Below are 18,934 nucleotides of genomic sequence, written 5' to 3' on the forward strand. Positions count from 1 at the left end.
ATAAACACGAAGCCCACTGAAAGCTTATGTGCAGCCACATTACGTGACACAACAGGAACCATGTTTGCTGTCGGCACTTTATATAGTCATGGTAAGACACTTAACTTTGGAATAACTTGTTTTGCAATATAAAATTATGATATTAGATGTTTTGTTCACATTTAATGATGTTTGCCACAAACAAACAAACAAAGGATAAATCTCACATTAGGTAATAACTTTCATCTCACTCTTAAATACTTGATGCCTCCGTTACCTTTGGTGATATTTTACCTCTTATGTAGGGAATACTAACACAAATGGATATGAGCCTCATAATAGGCAAATGCACGTCACATATCAAGGTGTTTCGCTATCTGAACATTTTCCAATCACCAATTGAATGATGGATGCTTCTATGCGTCAAAAGACTTGTAGAGTTCCATTAAATCTTTTGTGTAGACCGAAATTAAAAGTAGTCGATCAAATATATCCCTCAGTCAGGCCAGGTGGACAGATATGGGACGCACTTGTGCGAAACTTCGTATTTAGGGCAAATTCTGGTTGCCACTGTTGTACAGAAGCTTTGCTGCATAGCTTGGCATCGCCTGGCCCATACTTGCATACTGCAATAAAATGCCACCAAAAAAAACAAGGTTTTCTCAGCCAAAATTATATGGAGGTGAATGGGACTTCTACCAACCGACCTTAATGCGCATTCAGCAGAATAACATCACGATGACGTTTCACAAACGCTCCCTTACTTTATCAACACATTCACTGCCATTGACGGCTTGAGAAGTCCAATATCCACGTTAACTGGGAAGGTTGGCAGTGAATTAATTGAATGACATTAGTAATTAGTCATTTTTATCCACATCATGAAATTTGAAAAACTTTAATGCATTTTCATGGTTTTTTTTACATTTCCAACATTTTTCTCCCCTAAAATGAGAAAAATCAGGTTTGTTGAACAAGCCTTTGTGTCATAACAGCTGTTTTCATGGTCAGATTCACTATGATTCACCGAAAATTCACTACAGATTCACCGAAAATCTCAAAACACCAGTTTGTAAAATCTCGCATCTGTGGGCCTACTCTTTACCGTCCCTAAGCCTGATTGTTTCACTAAGGTTTGAATTGTACAGCTACTTCCTCCTACCTATACTTGGTGTAACTTTTTGTCCACCAGATGGCCCTCTTATCTTTGAATCAACCGAACTGCAAAGGTACGAATGAGTCTTGATTTGACCCACCAAATGGCGATTGTAAGCTTTAATGTTACACAAGCAAGTCCCGTTTATGGCTCATCTCATAGCTTACCCAGAGGACGTATTGCCCTGTTCCCTCATCAGTGAGCAGGTTCTGTTGGGTATGAGGCCTTCCGTCAAGCAGAGGGATCACAGAACATACTCTCTGTTCCATGGGTGTTAAGACTTGTTCAACAAGTGTCCCTAAAACCACTGTCACATCGTGGTGTTTACATATGAGTTTTATCTAATCAACTGCAGAGTGGCCAGATGACTATGAGGAGTAGGGTTAGGTGCTTATTTGCAACGTTGGCCTCATATGTACAAAGGTACTTTAAACCAACAGTTGTCCACTGTTGCCACCCTTGATCTCTATTTTCCCATTTCCTCCGCATCTTACTTGCGAATTATGTCACGGCCCACTTTCATATAAGTTAAAGTTTGTGTTCAAAAATAGCCTCTGAAAACATATGTAAAGTACATATTTAAATCCCACTTCAAATGAGTTTGCTCTACCGCCGAAGACATATTGCTTGCCATGACGTCCGCCAAATACAGTGCTGAGCTGCACTGTATTTGTTTGCAGTGTAAACTAGTGGATAGAGAACGAGTAACGTTTGTCACTTTCCTACTACGTTTTGTGTGGGAACTTAGTAAGAAGAACTCTCTATCGGAATACATGATGTCATTTTTTTATTAGCTGTCTGCGACCCACTTTTGGTCCTGACCCACCACTTGAGAATCACCGCTTTAAACAGCTTGTTAGGTAGTTTACACAATTTAGAAGTCGCATTGCATGTCATGACTTTTACAAAAATAATCATTCTCGTCCTCATCACGTGTGCTCTACGTTCACAGTATCGTGTTTAGTATCCAAAAGGAAACCAAGGAAGGCCATTACAACAGCTTCCTGGTCTCGAACGAGAGAAAAAGACACGAATGATGTCATCGTGGCGAGAGACACACAAACATACTTGGCTCATTTTTATTGTCGCTGCAAAGCATAAATCACAGGAGACTTTCATTCAAATGTTTTATCTGTTCATGTGTGTTTTCAGTGAAGTCCACTGAGTGGCGAGTTAGAGGGGCCATGAATTGTTTTTGTGTGTGCAAATTATTGCAAGAGGAAAGTCAGGTGCAACACTACCAAGGAGTATCAGAGCCACATTGGAAAGGAACAAACAAAATACTATTAAAATTAAGATCTGATATTACAAGAAAAAAGAAGGATTTCGTGAGGGATGGTGAAGTGTAAGACATTATCCATTTTCTGCCCAAAAAAGTGGACTTCTTGTCAAAGAATTTCATTTTTCCCAAAAAGTGACTTTCCTTGAATAATCTAGACCATTTTGACAAAGAATTCCACTAATCCTAAAACTGCAACTTTGAACTGAGACTTGAAAAACTATGCCTTTTCTTGGGGAAAAAAACACCCACAAAGAATTCATCAAGCAATTGCAAAGAAATATTTTCTTGAACATTTTGACTTTTCTTGAAAAATGCAGTATATTTTCGAGAAGAACCACACATTGACGATTACAGAATTAGCGCTTGCCTTTACCTTTTGAGAATAAAAAAATAATCCCTCGGGACATCTCAGGTTTGTGTATTTTCCCCCTCTTAAAATTACACCCCCCTCCCCGCCCCCCAAAAAACTAACTTTTCACTTACTAAAATATAACTTTTTTCAAACCGTCGGTTTTCCTGGAAAACAAAAACATGTTTTAATTATAAAAGAGCAACTTCTTATATGACAGTTTTTCCTCTAAGAATTAAATTTACCTTTCTCTCAAAAAACTGACTTATTCACAGGGGTGGGGGGTAATTACAATTTATTTATATTAAAAAAAATACAAAATAAAAAAAAAGCAAGCCTTTTCACTAAGATTTGCATCTTTTACTCTTAGGGGAAAAAAAATGTTTTTTTTAAATGTCCTTTCTCCAAAAAGATAGCAACTTTTTCTTTTTCTTGAAATAAAGATTCTTTTAAAACCATTGAGTTTTTTTTTCTTGTCTTCATTCTCATAGAGTAATAGTATCATCGTTTTTCTCTTTCCAATGAGTGTCTAATGCTCCTTTGTGCAACACAAATGAGTGTGACATACACGTGATGCTACACCGCCAGCGACTGTGTGTATGTTTTGTGCGAGTGGTCATGTTACTTGGACCGGAGTGTGACAACGCCTCTTTCAGAGCCCGTCGAAGCGTCTCAAGCACATCCGGCGTGAACTTAAGAGACGGTGACATCATGACATAACTCCCTAAAAGACATTCAGTGTTCCCATTTACAATGTGTTCACTTGCTTCCTGTACAGCCTCCTCACAGTTAGAGTACTTCGACTATTTACAGTATAAATTACTACACAGTCTCACGATAAAATACATTAAATACAGCTGGCCGTAGCTTCTGCGAGATGAGTGGACCGTAATACTGCAGCGGTGAGGTGGCCTGGTCTTGATGGTTGCCCTCCATTTTGGGATGGTATGAGGAGGGATGAAGGTCTAGCTATACCACCGTGCCACTTGGAGAGTTTCCATTCTGTGCTGTCAAGTTCTGCAATAAAAGACACAAAAACATATAAGTTCGATGGCGAGAAGTGACAGATCGTACTTTAGCGTTCATTAAAAGTTGTTGCCACGCTCCGCCCATGAAATGACTGAAAATTCAAATGTTTAGCAATTTGTAGTCGTATACTGTATGTGCCTCAAATTTTGTAGCAATCTGTAGGATGATGCCTGGAAATGGCCAACATGACCCTAAAATGCCCACTTCAAATGAAAATGGCAAGGGCTAATGTCACGTTCATCTGCTCAACAGCACCTCTTCTGTCAAGAGTGGTGCTCTCCCTTTTGCCTCAACAGATTTTTGCTAAAAAGACCTAATTCCTAACAAGCATTTTATCAATTAATATGCCAACCAGTCAAGTATGAAGTCATGAACAATTTTATTTATTTGATGGAATTTATTGTAAAAGAAATACATTTCTCATCTGAAAAAGTTTTTCTAAAAAAAGGATTATGGTCTTTAAAAATTACAACTTATTTTCCTAAAAAATTTCTTTTGTACAAAAAATAACAACAAAAAAACTACTTTTGTCTTGGAATTTTTTTCGGGAAACAAAAACCCCCAATATTTTGGAATATGACTATTGTAAAAAAAATAAATACAATAATACACGTTCTAAAAATGTTTAAGAAATAGAAGTGTGACATAAAAAGACCTAGAAGAATTATGTACATTTCCTTGGGAAAAAAAATACTTTTTCCAGCAATAAAATGACTCAGAAAAAAACAATACTTTCATCTTAAACGACAACAGATGGTTAGATCCCACACAGTACCTTGACTATGGAGTTCACGTTTTAATTTCTGTGGTGGTTTTTCTGTCTTTTGTTACCATTCGTTTCTTCAATTTATCATACATTTTCATCCTGCGGCCACATCTAGGGACGTTGGCTACAGTTCCGTGGATCTTAAATTTCTGAATATGTGTAACTGTCGTCACATGAACATAAAGCTGCTTGAAAATTGTTCCTATAGCCTTTCCCTTTTTTTTTTTCCATCAACATAGGGGTACCAACAATTTTGTCCATGTGTGTAAGCAATTCTAATCACTTATTTGTGTCAATTATTCATGAGAATTTGCTATTCGCTAAAAAGAGACATTCACAACAAAAAGAGAAAAGGAAAATTACAGATTTTTGGGGGGGCGAAGACGGGGTGAAACGTCTTGAAAAACTTCCTTTTGTCCAAAAACGGAATTTGCTTGAAAAATCTCAATTTTTAAAAAAGAAAATACACCATTTTGTCAAAACAGAAAATATGACTTTGTTTTTACAAGATTAGGACTTAGTACCACTTAAAAATACAACTTAATCAAATTGTTCACTATTTAATGTAAAGTATGAATGTTTTGACCAAGCTTTTCTGTTGGCTTCCTTGTGTATCTTATGTCATTAGGTGTCCAAATGGTTTCGGGGCCATTTGCGGATGCTGACCATTTTTTGCAGCCTGCGGCATAGAAAATAAATCACAATTGACAGTTTGGTCATTCATCCGCATTCTACTACTTAATTTCTACACACTTTGGCATGGCAGGAGAAGAGAAGTAGAAATTCATTCTCATATCTCACGTCAATGTTTTCCACCAATCACTCATCACTAAATAAGTAACATAATTTCTATTTATGATCCCCTGGTAAAAGATAATTTAGTCAGAGCAGCAAACAGCATGAATCATTATTGTTTAGTGATAGACCAATTATCAGCCGGGCCGATATTTGGCATTTTGCCGTACATCGGCCTTTTTTTAATACGACCACCGATAATTTAATACAGGTGTATTTTGGCTCTGATGCAGCCACAGTGAGCTGCTCTCTCTGTGACTTCTCTCTCCAGCACTGTCCCACCTGATTGGTTACCCTGGCACAGTCCCTGCACAGGATACAGCCAATCAGCACCAAGTAAAAGCCGTGCAATGCATGCACAATCAGTCCAGGGAGCAAGTATATGTTTCAAAAGTAAGTTAAACATATAATCCACAATTATTTTTTGTAAAAAAAAAAAAAAAAAAAAAAAAAAAGGTTTACTCAAGAGTGATAAAACCTATCAGCATCTGACACATCTTGCTATATTTTTATATCAATACATTCCCACACTGGGTCACTTGGTGGCTCACTAAAATGATGTAGCAGAAATGACGTATTTTACCGACGAACAGGAAGGCCCATATATAGAGAAAGGAGAAAGCAATTGAAGCAACATGTCACAGAACCTCCAAAAAAATCCAAGACACTGGTGGAAAAGTGGATCCTACCTGCGGTTGGGCATCGAGAATCGATTGGAACCGGGACTAACATTCTGGTTCTCCAGGAATCTATCAAATTAAAAAAAATTTGGTGCCTCAAGTCCGCCGACACCGAAGAAGGAAGTGGCGAAAACCAACGAAGAACGCGCACGAAGACGTGCTTGTGCCCAATGAGCAGTCGCCTCAGCGTAACACTTGGAATAAGATTATACTGTGCAAAGGAGGCTTTCACAATGTGTAGAAGTTTGACGTGCTATGCTGCAGGCTGCAAAGAAAATGGATATTCATAATTTGGACACCCTTTATTAGAACCATACGAACTTTTTTGAACCAGGCGCCTAAAAGAATCAGAAGCGAGAATCGTTTGGTAACCGTAATCGAAATAAGGACCCGGAATCGGGACCGGAACCGCTCAAAATCAAACGATCCCCAACCCTACTAACAAGTTAAAAGGTTGATTGCACTCTTACACTGATGGTTTTTAGTGTTTGTTTTAGTCTTCAAAACAACGTAAGAGCTGATGACAGACAAAAATTAAATATAAATTATTTTACCATACTGTAAAGAAAGTAGAAACAGTGGCATTACAAGCTTAACATTGAGCTAAAACTTCACCAAAGGTCAAACTAGCAACTTTACATCACAATGAATTAGGACAACATTCACATAAACATCTCACAGTATCACAAACACTAACCTTATGCCTCATCGGTGGGTAGGTAAAGGAATCAACGTTTTACAGAGCATTTGGTTCCCTTCATTACTCTTTTTCATGCAGTCTCATTTTACTTTCCTTTTCACTGATGTCGTGTGAAGTTTCCATTTTGTGCCAAAATGCCTAGTTCCACTGCATGTCCTTCAAAATAAAAGGCTACATGCTTAAAACAGGAAGTCAAGTTAAAACTTGCACATATAAACCATTTGATGTAATAAAACTGTCACAAATAGCTGTTTAAACAATGCTATATTTAACTTTTGGCTGAATTATTAATTATTGACTATCAAGTCAATTGGGGCGCCACGGTGATAACTGGTTAGAGCGTCTGCCTCACAGTTCTGAGGACCGGGGTTCAATCCCCGGCCCCGCCTGTGTGGAGTTTGCATGTTCTCCTCGTGCCTGCATGGGTTTCCTCCCACATCCCAAAAACATGCATGCTAGGTTAATTGACGACTCTAAATTGCCCGTCAGTGTGAATGTGAGTGCGAATGGTTGTTTGTTTGTATGTGCCCTGCGATTGGGTTAGATCAGGGCGTACCGCGCCTCCTGCCCAATGATAGCCGCGACCCGAGTGAGGAGAAGCGGCTCAGAAAACGTATGGTTGGATGGAAGTCAATTGGGTTGGTTACACAACACATTGTCTTTTAGTTCATAGATTTGATACTGATACTGGTTATAAAGAACCCTGAGTCAAATGTTCATTTTAGTCTATGCTGTGGTCTGCTAAGAAATGGATGGTCATAATTTGTACACCCCTTATTTAAACCTTGCAAACTTTTTTGACCCTGTCCCCTAAAAGAATCGGAATCGAGAATCGTTTGGAACCGGAATCCAAATGAGGAACCTGAATTGGGACCAGAATCGCTCCAATTCAAACGATGCCCTACCATAATCCTACCACAAAGAAAAAACCTGCTCGTTGTTCGGCTGTATTATTTTTCTATATACATCTCTGAACACGTATTCATTGGCCTGTTATTTTGTTGTTCAAAGTTGTTTACCCTCCGCGAAAACGCTGTTCCCACCAGACCTATGTAACAAGTGTACTGAATCACCAAATAATTTCCTTCGATGTTTTGCGACTGCATGAAACGAGAGCTTATCAATTAGCATGGCTTTGAGATTGTTTTCGCCTATCCACTCCTTGTCCTCCCTTTGTGACACTTTTGTTAGAAGCATGGTAAGAAGTGTAGCTTATTCCCTACCATGGAGGCGATGATCAGTGACTTATAATGCGTCGCAAAAATAACTTTCGCCTCGTGGCTTGGCAGCCAAGGGGCGTAATAAAATAGCATGCACCAAAAAACTGTTCAATGTGAACGCTAGATTCCCCCCCCAATATCCGGAACAATCAGTATGATGGCCGTAACGAGTCAACGTTCAGTGATTTCCGTAACAAAATACTGACGTTCCGTAACATTTGGCAGCTCTTAAAGACATTTAAATTAAGTGTTGGAAGTTTTTATTGTCAAATTTTGACGCTAATATTTTCCTTTTCACCGCAAAACAAGTATCACCTCCGGTTATCGGCCTCCTTGACTACTAATATTCGGTATCGGTATCAGCCCTGATTAAAAAAAAAAACATATCGGTGTATTACTATTATATATAATAATTATTATTATATTACTGCTCCATGTCGAGGTCAGCTTTGTACAGACTACTCGTTTTGATTCTGAATGTGGAGATTGGATTCAGCTGCAGTTGAGCACAGAGGAAGATCAATTCTAGTGGTATACAGGGCCTAGGCCACCCAAACATCGTGAAAAATCCTTGACATTTGGCTTCATCGACAGGCTTTTTTTCCTTAATACATATAATATGTGACCCTCCAGCGTGAAACCGATCGGCAGTCGCACGGCCGTGTTTTGCACTATATACAGTTTCTGAAAAGACATTAAAAATTATTTTCAATGATGTATATATTGTGGTAATCGAGTAAAGTTTGGTGAAGGTATGTCCGTTTAAAGACAGGAAGCGCCGCTTCAGTGTTAGCCTAGCAACAAGGGACTGTATTGCGGCCTTGTTGGTTCATACTTGTAATGACGTACAGTACATTTGAATTAAATCCGTGGCTGCAGAGAACCCCAAGCTTTCTGTTGATACCAGACATGATGTGGTTTTCCATTTTTTGCACACGGCAGCAGCCGATCAGTGTCGTTGATTTCTCACCATTGTCTGACTTCTTCTCATGGTGATTTTGCTGTGCCCTCCCAATAGAATTCACATCAATTCCAACTGGTAGATGATCTTTACTTATTTTTCTGGTATTTGAATCACATCTGAATTTAAAAAAAAAAAAATTTCTTCACGTAGTCAATGCTTTATGACTCTAGCTCAAAACATGGTCGTGCGACTTCCGATCGGTTTCATGCTGGAGGCTCACATATAAGACTATACAATTGCTTTGCATATCGTGTTGAATAAAATACATGTGAAGAATGTCAAAGTGGTCCTGGCATCTTTCAATTTTTCTCTATGTGGCCCTTGGAAGAAAAAGTATGGACACCCTTGTTATCAAGTGTTATGAAATGTGCTCTTTTAACAAAACGCCATCAAATCAAATTGACGGGATTTGATGCTGGTCAGGCTTTCACCTTCCAATTGGGATAAAAATAAAGACCTGGTAACTTTAGCAACCAGCCTGCCGATTGCGGTGGAAAAAATGTGGATAAGCTCCAATACACTGCAGTCCAGTGACCATGCCAGTACGTACCGCCTTGCCAGGCCTGGCCCATGTGCAGATGAGCCCCTCTTGGCACGCTGTGATGATGCAGTCGTCCATGAAGACAAGCACGGTGAGTCTCTCGTGGGCGATCTTTTTGCACACCAGCGGCTCCAGTAGTGGCACCTCGTGCATGCGTGGGCACAGTGTGGTGCCCAGAACCTTGGCGGCATCCAGGCGCCCACTGCCTCGCGGAGCCACGTTGATCTTATCATTACTCTTGCTGATGTTACCCAGGCTGTGGTAGCGCTTGTGTTCTTTCTCCACACCACCGCCTACCACCGACTTGTCCAACTTGCGCTCCTGGAGGGAAAGTGTAGCAAAGCGGCCGATGCTGAACGGAGCGGTACTACCTGGGCCACCACCCACGGTACCAGTTCCACTTACTGTTCCACCAGTGCCACCCTCTGTGGCACCCTGGCTCTTGGAGGTGTTTGCGACTGCTGGGTGGGGAAGAGAGTTAGACCGGGATAGGGAGCGAGGGAGCGGGAGAGGCAGCGTGGGTGGGTTGGAAGTACCCACAACGGGCGGATGGTGGTGGCCCTCCACGCCGCCAACCCCGGAGTTGGGCAGCGTGGGTCCAAACGTGTTGGTAAAGGCGCGGGAAAGCGGCAGCCGAGGGTACAGCACGTCGTCTGTGAGGTCCCATAAACAGAATTGGGTGTCCTGCCCCACGGATCCGAATCGGTAGGTGACGGCCGCCGAGCTGCCACCCTTGGAGCTGTGCCGGGAGAGCCGTGACAGGGTGCTGCTGGTGCGCACCCGCCCGAAGTGCGAGGCGGTATTGTTGGGCGCCCCACCCTGGTGGAGGTCCTCCTCACTTCCACTGAGCTCCATGGGCTCCTCATCCTCCAGGGAGGTGGTGAAGGGGTCGAACGCCACCACGTTGACCCAGGACTTGTGTCCGTGCCCGCGGGCCACCACCCGGCTCTCGGCGAAGGACCACACGGTAACCAGGTCGTCCTCGCCGCCTGTGGCCAGGTACTTCCCATCTGGGCTCCAGGAAACACACAGCAGGCCTCCAAAGTAACTCCGCATCACACCCTGGAGCTCCATCGAATCAAAGTGGAAGATCCGGAGGCAGCCGTCCTGACCCACGCAGGCCACGTGGACCCCGTCGGGTGAGAAGGAGAACTCGTTGAGGCCGCCCTCGCCCACGGCCCACCGTAGAAGGGGGTTTCGGGGTGTCTTGGTCTTGCAGGCGTACACGGCGAAGCCCTCGCCCTGGCGCAGAAGTGAGTATTGAGGCGCAGCGGTGCCGCACGAGTGTTCCACGTTGTAGAGGTACAAGTGGCCGCTGGCGTGAGAGGCCAGGAACAGGTTCTCAGACTTGGGGAGCCATTTCAGACATGTCACCTTGGATTTGTCGATCAGACGCTGAGATAGATAGAAAATTGAAGATAAAATGGATGCTTGTTAGAAACATGCAAGTCGAAACACTAATTTAAAAGCTTAATCCTCATTTGAAACACTAAACAGCAACATGACAAGATTTCCCAAAAACTACAGTCTGTCAAAATGCGGAGTCTGGTTGGAACAGCCACTTCAATTAGAGTAAAACGCAGTAAGAATTTAGAAAATTGGATGATGGGTTCCAGAGAAATTAAGTTTTTGTGTCGGACACAAATTGCCTTTTTGGGGAACGTTTTTGGGTGATATTTCCTGTACAAAATCTGGTTAAAAAAAAAAAAAAATACAATAAAATAAAAAAAACCTTCAAATTAAGAGTAAAACAGTAAAACATTATTTCTCTACATATCTCCTCAACAGTCTCATTTCATCTGCTACTCGAGGAACCCATTCTCCGATTGGCTGACAAGTTTCAGTTAAAAATATCCAACAATTGGTCATAAAGGCGGAAATTCCCAGAGGCTGAGGTCAAAATTCAAACGCCGTCATTTGGGCTTAAAACTCAACTTAACTAGTGCAAATGGAACGTCACTTATGAAAAGAGCAATGTGAGCAGTGACATAAGTAAGGGACTTCAGCAATCAATTGTTTTTTCTCTTAATTGATTTGTTATGGAGGAGGTGTTTGAAGTGCTAATTCCATGTTCCTAGAAAATTACACAAATATGGTGGCCACTTGTCACATTGACACTTTAAAACACTAAGTGGCTTGAAACTCTCAATTGAAACACTACAGCAATCTTGAAACCATACTGTGAAACCCTGGTTTGAAATGCTAATTTGAACCCCTAATCCTTGTTTGAAAACCTAGCCTCAGGTGGAAACCCTAAAGGCTTCTTTACACTCGCGCGGACGGCGACCGTGCTGACGTCACTGCGGCTGTTCCACGCGTAGTTTGCCTTTATACTCGAGCACAACCCACGCGCTGTTTTGAAAGTGTGCTGCAGTTCTCCTCCAAGTTGGGGGTGTCGCTACATCTGGTATTGGATAGGACATCACAGGATGGGGTTTCCTCTGCATATTTTTTTTTCCATTTCCGGTAGCCGTTTTTCCTTTCCTTTCAGTAACAAGGAACAAAGCAACAACAATGGAGACCGCGACAGAACAAATGCCCCTAGATGACTAGATGATGCGTTTAATTATGCTGCAAAATCGACGTAGATGGTATGTAGAACCAATGGGCACGCTGGTACGTCATCACAGCATGTGACTAAAACGGACCAATCACGAGAGATGATCTCCGCAGCATTCGACGTGCAGCAACTATACTGTCGTGTGCGCGGCAAGCTACGCAGAGGTGCTGCGCGGGGCAATTCATCGGTCACGTGATGCAATGCGGGCGTTGTCGGCCGCGCGACCGTAGGAGTATAAAGAGGCCTTAACTCTTGGGTTAACTCTTGAAACCCTAATTTGAGACCCTAACCCACATTTGAAACACTAACCCTTGGCTTGAAACATTAATCCGGGCTTGAAACCATAAACCAAGTTTGAAACCCTACTTTGAAACCTTGTCTTCAACCGTCTTCCGTACCTCCTCATTGAAGAGCTTGCTGGTCTCCTTCTTGATGGGGTCCAGGTACTGCACCTGTCCAGCCGAGAAGCCCACAATGAGCGCCACACTATCGGCTGACGCCGAGTACTGGTTGAAGTCGTGACACGTAGGCTGCGTGCCCTTGTAAATCCTCTTGTCGATTGGCTTGCTCAGGTCCACCGCCTGGCGCACACACACAGAAGTAGTTTGAGAAAACACGCGATGACAGTAAATAAATGTATTGTGTCTTGAAACCATAACTCAGGAGTGGAACCCTAAATTCAAACCATAACTCTGGCCTTAAATCCCGACTTTGAAACCTTGACTTGGAAGTCCTAACGCGGTTTTGAACCCTAAACATTGATTGAAACCCTACTTTGAAACTTAAGCCTGGCTTAAAACCCTTATTCGTCTGAAACCATTACCCAGCATTGGATAACCTAACACCAATATTTGAAACTAACCTTGGATTTGAAGCCCTAACCGTTGTTTGAAACCTTAAATTGTCAGGCATCGAGAATCGAGAACCGTTTGGAACCGGGACTAACATTCCGGTTCTGCCGGAATCGTTTGAATTAAAATATTTCGGCTCACAGTTTCGATGCCTAGAGTCTGCCGACCCCGAAGACGAAAGGGGCAACAATAAAGGAAGAAGAACGTGCCCAAAGACATGCTTTTGCCCGAAGGTGGCAGTGAACAAAAGTGTTTCTTAACTTTGTTAAAATAAATGACCAGTTGCCTCAGTGCAACACCTGGAATAAGATTATACTGTGCAAAGGAGGCTTTCGCCATGTGTAGAAGTCTGACGTGCTCCCTCCCGCTCCAAGCCTCAGCCTACAGCGCACGGAACTACAGTGAAGTCAATTGGGTGAGTGTGAAACAATAAAATACTGGATGTCTATGCCAACATTGAGGCAGCTAACAAGTTAAATGGTGGGTTGCACTCTTGCACTGATGGTTTTAGCATTTCTTTTAGTCTTCCATCCAACGTAAGACCTGATGACAGGTAAAAATAAAATATAAATTACATATAGTAACTACAGGTGAAAAGGTAGAAACAGTCACATTACAAGCTTAACAGTGAGTAAAACTTCACCAAAGGTCAAAGTAGCAACTTTACATCACAATGAATTGGGACACAATTCACATAAACGTTGTCTGACAGTATCACAAACACTAACCTTATGCCTCATCGGTGGGTAGGTAAAGGAATCGTTTTACAGAGCATTTGGTTCCAGTCATTACCCTTTTTCATGCCGTCTCGTTTTACTTTCGTTTTTACTGGTGTGTCGTGAAGTTACCTTTCATGCCAAAATGATGAGTTCCAGTGCATATCCTTCACAATAAAAGGCTTCATGCTTGAAACAGGAAGTCAAGTTAAAACTTCCACATAAACTATTTGAAATATTAAAACAGTTGCAAATAATTATTTTAACAATGCTATATTTAACTTTTAGCCTAAACATTAATTAATTAATATTAAGTCAATTGGGTTAGTCACACACAGATTGCCTTTTAGTTCGTAGGTTTAATATTGATACTGGTTATAAAGAACTCTGAGTCAAATGTTCATTTTAGTCTATGCTGCGGGCTGCTAAGAAAATGGATGTTCAAAATTTGTACACCCCTTGTTTAAACCGCGCAAATATTTTTGACCCAGGCGCCTAAAATAACTGGAATCGGGAATCCTTTGGAACTGGAATCAAAATGAGGAACCGGGAATGGAATCACTCAAATTCAAACAATGCCCAACCCTAGTCCGAACACGAGATTTAATGATTGGATAATCTAATATGAAACCCTAACCCAGGTTTAAAACCCTACCTCTGTCTTAAAACCCAAAATTGAAACCTTATCATTTTTCACTTAAAGTCCCTAACCCTGTCTTGAAACCCTAATTTGACACCTTAGACATTGTTTACACATATTGTTTACAGAACCCTACTTTCAAATGCCAAGGCTGGTTTGAAACCCTACTTTGAAACAAAAACCCTACCTTGAAGCCTAACCCTTGAACCATAACCCAGGATTGGATATCATAATTTGAAACCCCAACTCTGGGTTTGAAACACAACTTTGAATCCCTAACCCTAGTTTGAAATCTTATCTTGGAAGTCCCAACCCTGTCTCGAAACCCTACTTTGAAGCCATAAGACTGGCTTGAAACCCTTCCCCTTGTTGTAATCAAGACCGAGGATTATATAGACTAATATGAAACCCTAACCTTGGATTTGAATCCCTAACCTAACCTTGAAACCCCAACTCTAACTTGAGGGCCACTCCTTACCCTGTCACGAAACTCTAATTTGAAACCCTAAACATTGTTTAAAATCCTACTTTGGAACTTTTCAACACAGGTTTGAAAACCACATTAAAACACTAAGCCTTGCTTGTAGCCCTAACCTTGGGTTTGAAACCCTAACCTAACCTTGAAACCCCAACTCTTCATTGAAACCCTAACCCTAGCTTGAAACTGTCACTATTGTTTGAAACCATAACCTATATTTGGATACACTCATTTGAAACCAGTCTGAAGACCTAAACCTTGTTTGAAACCTTCCCCCTAACCATTATTTGAAACACTGAAGGCGTTCTAGGCTATTGCCTCACTTAAACCTGGTGAGATGACTCAGAAGCGCATCTTCTCAACCACCTTGACCACCTCTGACCATCTTCAACCCATCCCCTGAGGGCCTCCAAACACAGTACTTTTGTTGCCTTCTTGAGTATTAACTCGACTTGTAGCATCAAGTGACACCATACACAACCAAATTAAATTAAATGTGGTGTTTTTAACAGCTAACAACTACATTAGCTCGTCTAAAAGCCGTGAAATGTAAGCTACGTGCTAGCCTAGTTAGCATGCAAGGCTAACGCCGACCGTTCACTAAGATCCGGTGACCCGGGAGGAGAGGGCCGTCCAGCCGGGGCTCACCTTTTTAATGTTCGTGTACGTGTAGAAATAAAGCTCCCTGCCGATGTTGAAGCACACCCGCTCCGACTCGTCGCCCGGGTCTTCGGGTTGGAGCTTGACCATGGAGACCCGCACCGGCGGAAGGAAGCCCGCCGGGGAGGAGTTGGCTGCGGCATTCGACGATGAGGCGACAACGGCGGCTGCGGCAGCGGCTGCGGCGGCGGCACCGGGCCCCTGGAGGAGCCCGACCCCTCCGCCGGGTATCGGGCCGGTTCCAGTCGCCGGGCCCAGCGTGGCCCCGGCGGAGGGACCCCTTTGCAGCCCGCCCCGCTGCTGCGAATCAGACAGGGTGAGCAGCTTGTAGAAGCCCTCTCTGGTCCGGAACTGCGATTTAATCTCATTGATATCCTTCAGAGCGCCGCCATCTCCGGCCATTTTCAGTCCACACACGCCGCTGAGTAAAGTCTTGACCTGGAAACAATAACGCCGCGATAATAATTCACCCCCCAATCCCAACAACAACAAAAAAGAACGAAAGAGAAAGAAAATACTAGATCATAAACGGGCGCGGCGGGGGCGAGCAGCCGCGCTCAGCTAGGCCGACCAGCGCTGCCAGTGTGGCCCGCTGCATTTTACTACAGCACCGGCCACCGGAGAGCCGCTGGCTGAAGACTTAAACCCGACGACAGAGAGCCCCTGTGAACTGGCGACGGCGTCATTCTCGAACTGCTCCCTGCCGCCCTCCACGAGGTGTGAGCGGAAATGTGCCGGCCCGCTTGCTCCCTGTCTGGTGGTAAAGCTGCGCACTGACAGGAATGTTGAGTAAACATGAGGCACATGGGCCTCGTTTTGGACCTCATCCTCCCACTTCACGTTATTGAAAGGGATCACGAACTACCTACCTATCAGTTGCTTGAAACCCTACTTTGAACCCAAAACACTTGTTTGAACACCTAACCCAGACTCTAAACCTACTTTAGATGGTAATCCTTCCTCGAAACCGTCCTTTAAAACCATGACCATTTCAAACCCTTAACCCTCATTTGAAACACCAAAAGTTGAAACTGAAGCTGAAGCTTTGTTTTCCGATGTAGTGTTTAATTCGCCCAGCAGATGGGTTTAGCGCTACACCTCAGGTTGAATAGGTGTTTGGTCTACAGCTGGAGTCCCCAACATTGATAGCCACCTCGAGAACCACATGGACCCGTGTTCCTGTTCTAAAAGTAGCTCCTCAGTGATAGAGCATTGTGAATGTTATAGAAGTGATAATTTCATTAAAGTAAACACAGAGATGTAAAGTAATAAAGTGTTGCATATTGATATTTATCTGTTTCTTAACTTTTTAAGATTGATTAATCATAGCATATAATTAAAGGTTATTTGAGCAAATTAGTTATTTCAAAAGTGTGTATCAAATTGGTATTGCCCTTTGCATTAATTGAAACACAAGAAGTAGCTCTCAGTTTCACAAAGGTTGGTGACCCCTGCATTATGGGAGCGTTCGGGTCATTGTCCATGCACACAAAATTGACTGGCAGAAAAGCCCATAGATAAGAGCCATCCACTTTTATATAATATTGGCTGAGAAACCTCATTTTCATGGCTTTTTATAGGAGTAGCCTATGCAAATCTGCCAAGCAAAGGTATGCAGCAAAGCTTTGTACAACAGCAGCACCCAGGACTTGCCTTAAATACGCAGTGAAGGACAAATATGTCCCAAATCCATCCACGTGGCCTGGCCTTATGGGGTGTATTTGATCAACAACTTTTAATGTAGGCTTATACAAAAGATTGAATGAAAGTCTGCAAGTCTTTTGAGGGACACATTCAAGTTTTAATCATTCAGTTGGTGATTGGAAAACATTCAGACGGCGACTTGTCTCCATACATGATGTGTATTTGCATATTTGGTTAAGTATAAGGAGGGCTGTCAAAGTTAAAGCATTAACTCATGATTAATCACACAAAAATGGCATTAATCATGTATTAACACAGATTAATCACACAATCATTTTTTACCACACAAGCTGCTTTTCTTTAACCACAGATGGATATCTGAAATGCAGTGCAGGTTTCTTTAAGGTCAGTGATTAGGCCAATGCTTATGCCAGTGCAAAGATAAGTGAGAAGACTCCAACTGGTGTACTCGGCGGCAAATTTTGTTTCAAAAGTCACACCGATGGGACTTTTGATAAAGCATAGTTAATTTGCATATAGTGCAGCACTGAACTCTCTTTTCATCCATCCATTTTCTCAGCCGCTTATCCTCACTAGTGTCGCGGGCTGCTGGAGCCTATCCCAGCTATCTTCGGGCGGGAGGCGGGTACACCCTGAACCGGTCGTCCGCCAATCGCAGAGCACATCGAAACAAACAACCATTCGCATTCACATTCACACCTACTGGCAATTTAGAGTCTTAAATCAACCTACCATGCATGTTATTGGGATGTAGGAGGAAACCGGAGTGCCTGGAGAAAACCCACCCAGACACGGGGAGAACATGCAAACTCCACACAGGCGGGGTCGGGATTTGAATCCCGGTCCCCAGAACTGTGTGTGGCAGATGTGCTAACCAGTCATCCACCGTGCCGGCCAAGTGTGATTAATATGATTAAAAAAATTAATCGATTAACAGCGCTTGTATAAGGCTCATATCCATTCATAATTTTATACAATAGAAGGCCAACTATAAAAGGTTAAATATCACCACAAGTAGCAGGCATTAAGTATTCAAGAGTGAGGTGCAAGTTATTAACTGATGTAAGATTATTCTTTCGTCATTGCTTTTGTGCCAAATATCATTTAATATGAACAATGTGCTATCTATCGTAATATATTGCAAAACAAGGTAATATCGCTGTGCTCTTAGGGTTATTTTTGTAGGCCACCCACTCCTGGAAGGTCCACCACTGTTCTATGTTTTCTCTATTTGTGGATAATGGCTCTTACAGTAGTTTGCTGGAATCATAAAGCTTTAGAAATGGATTTCTCAACCATGACATATTGATAGATGTTAATTACTTTATTTCGCGTCTGTTCTTAAATTTCTTTGGATTGTGGCATTTTGTTGCAGCTTTTTGAGATCTTTTGGCCGACTTCATTTTGTCAAAAAGGTTCTATTTAAGTGATTTATTGATTGAACAGTTCTGGAGGCAATTGTGATCATGTGTGGTGGGGTGTCTTGCATTAAAATTGGGGAGAATGGTGGTGGTGAGGCGGGACAGTCACAGGGCAATAATGACCTGCAACCATCACCCCACCCACCCAGGCTAACCAGCTCCCCAAAGGATGTGCAAATGTATGTGGTGCTTTAAAAATTGGCGGTGGAAAGGCAAGGCGGGCCAGGGAACATACTGGAGTGCCGGAACACCTGGCTGAGTGTCCTCCCCAGCCCGACACCTGCGGGCCCGGCCAGAAGACCCCAGAGAAAAGGGGGCAGCCCCTCCCCACCCTACAGCTACCCCCACCCAACCACCAGACCATGGGTCATTTGGTACTGCTCCCGCCCCCCCAAAAAAATTTAAAATAAAAATAATTGTGGACCGGGAGACAGTGCACCCAGCCTGATAAAAATATAAAGGGCTCACAAATTAAACGAAAA

General features: G+C 42.6%; 1 protein-coding gene across 3 annotated transcripts; it reads right to left on the reverse strand.

The window, feature by feature from the left end:
• Window positions 1-1,857: 1,857 nt before the first annotated feature.
• Window positions 1,858-16,546, reverse strand: zmp:0000000529 (WD repeat-containing protein 20). 3 transcript variants are annotated; one of them, XR_009768925.1, is made up of 5 exons: window positions 15,355-16,546; window positions 12,420-12,602; window positions 9,471-10,856; window positions 6,734-6,892; window positions 1,858-3,783 (listed from the first exon to the last, which is right to left on the reverse strand). XR_009768925.1 is itself a non-coding variant. In XM_061682054.1 (5 exons), the coding sequence occupies exons 1-5, from the start codon at window positions 15,766-15,768 to the stop codon at window positions 3,736-3,738; spliced, it is 1,947 nt and encodes a 648-aa protein (XP_061538038.1). In that variant the 5' UTR covers window positions 15,769-16,545; the 3' UTR covers window positions 1,860-3,735. The 3 variants fall into 3 exon arrangements, 2 of the variants coding, with proteins under 2 accessions (XP_061538038.1, XP_061538037.1); XM_061682054.1 differs by lacking the exon at window positions 6,734-6,892 and having other exon boundaries at window positions 1,860-3,783; window positions 9,471-9,782; window positions 9,867-10,856; window positions 15,355-16,545; XM_061682053.1 differs by lacking the exon at window positions 6,734-6,892 and having other exon boundaries at window positions 1,861-3,783; window positions 15,355-16,544.
• Between the last annotated feature and the right edge of the window lie 2,388 nt (window positions 16,547-18,934).

Source organism: Phycodurus eques, chromosome 7 (assembly GCF_024500275.1).
Source record: "Phycodurus eques isolate BA_2022a chromosome 7, UOR_Pequ_1.1, whole genome shotgun sequence".
Taxonomy (NCBI): domain Eukaryota; kingdom Metazoa; phylum Chordata; class Actinopteri; order Syngnathiformes; family Syngnathidae; genus Phycodurus; species Phycodurus eques.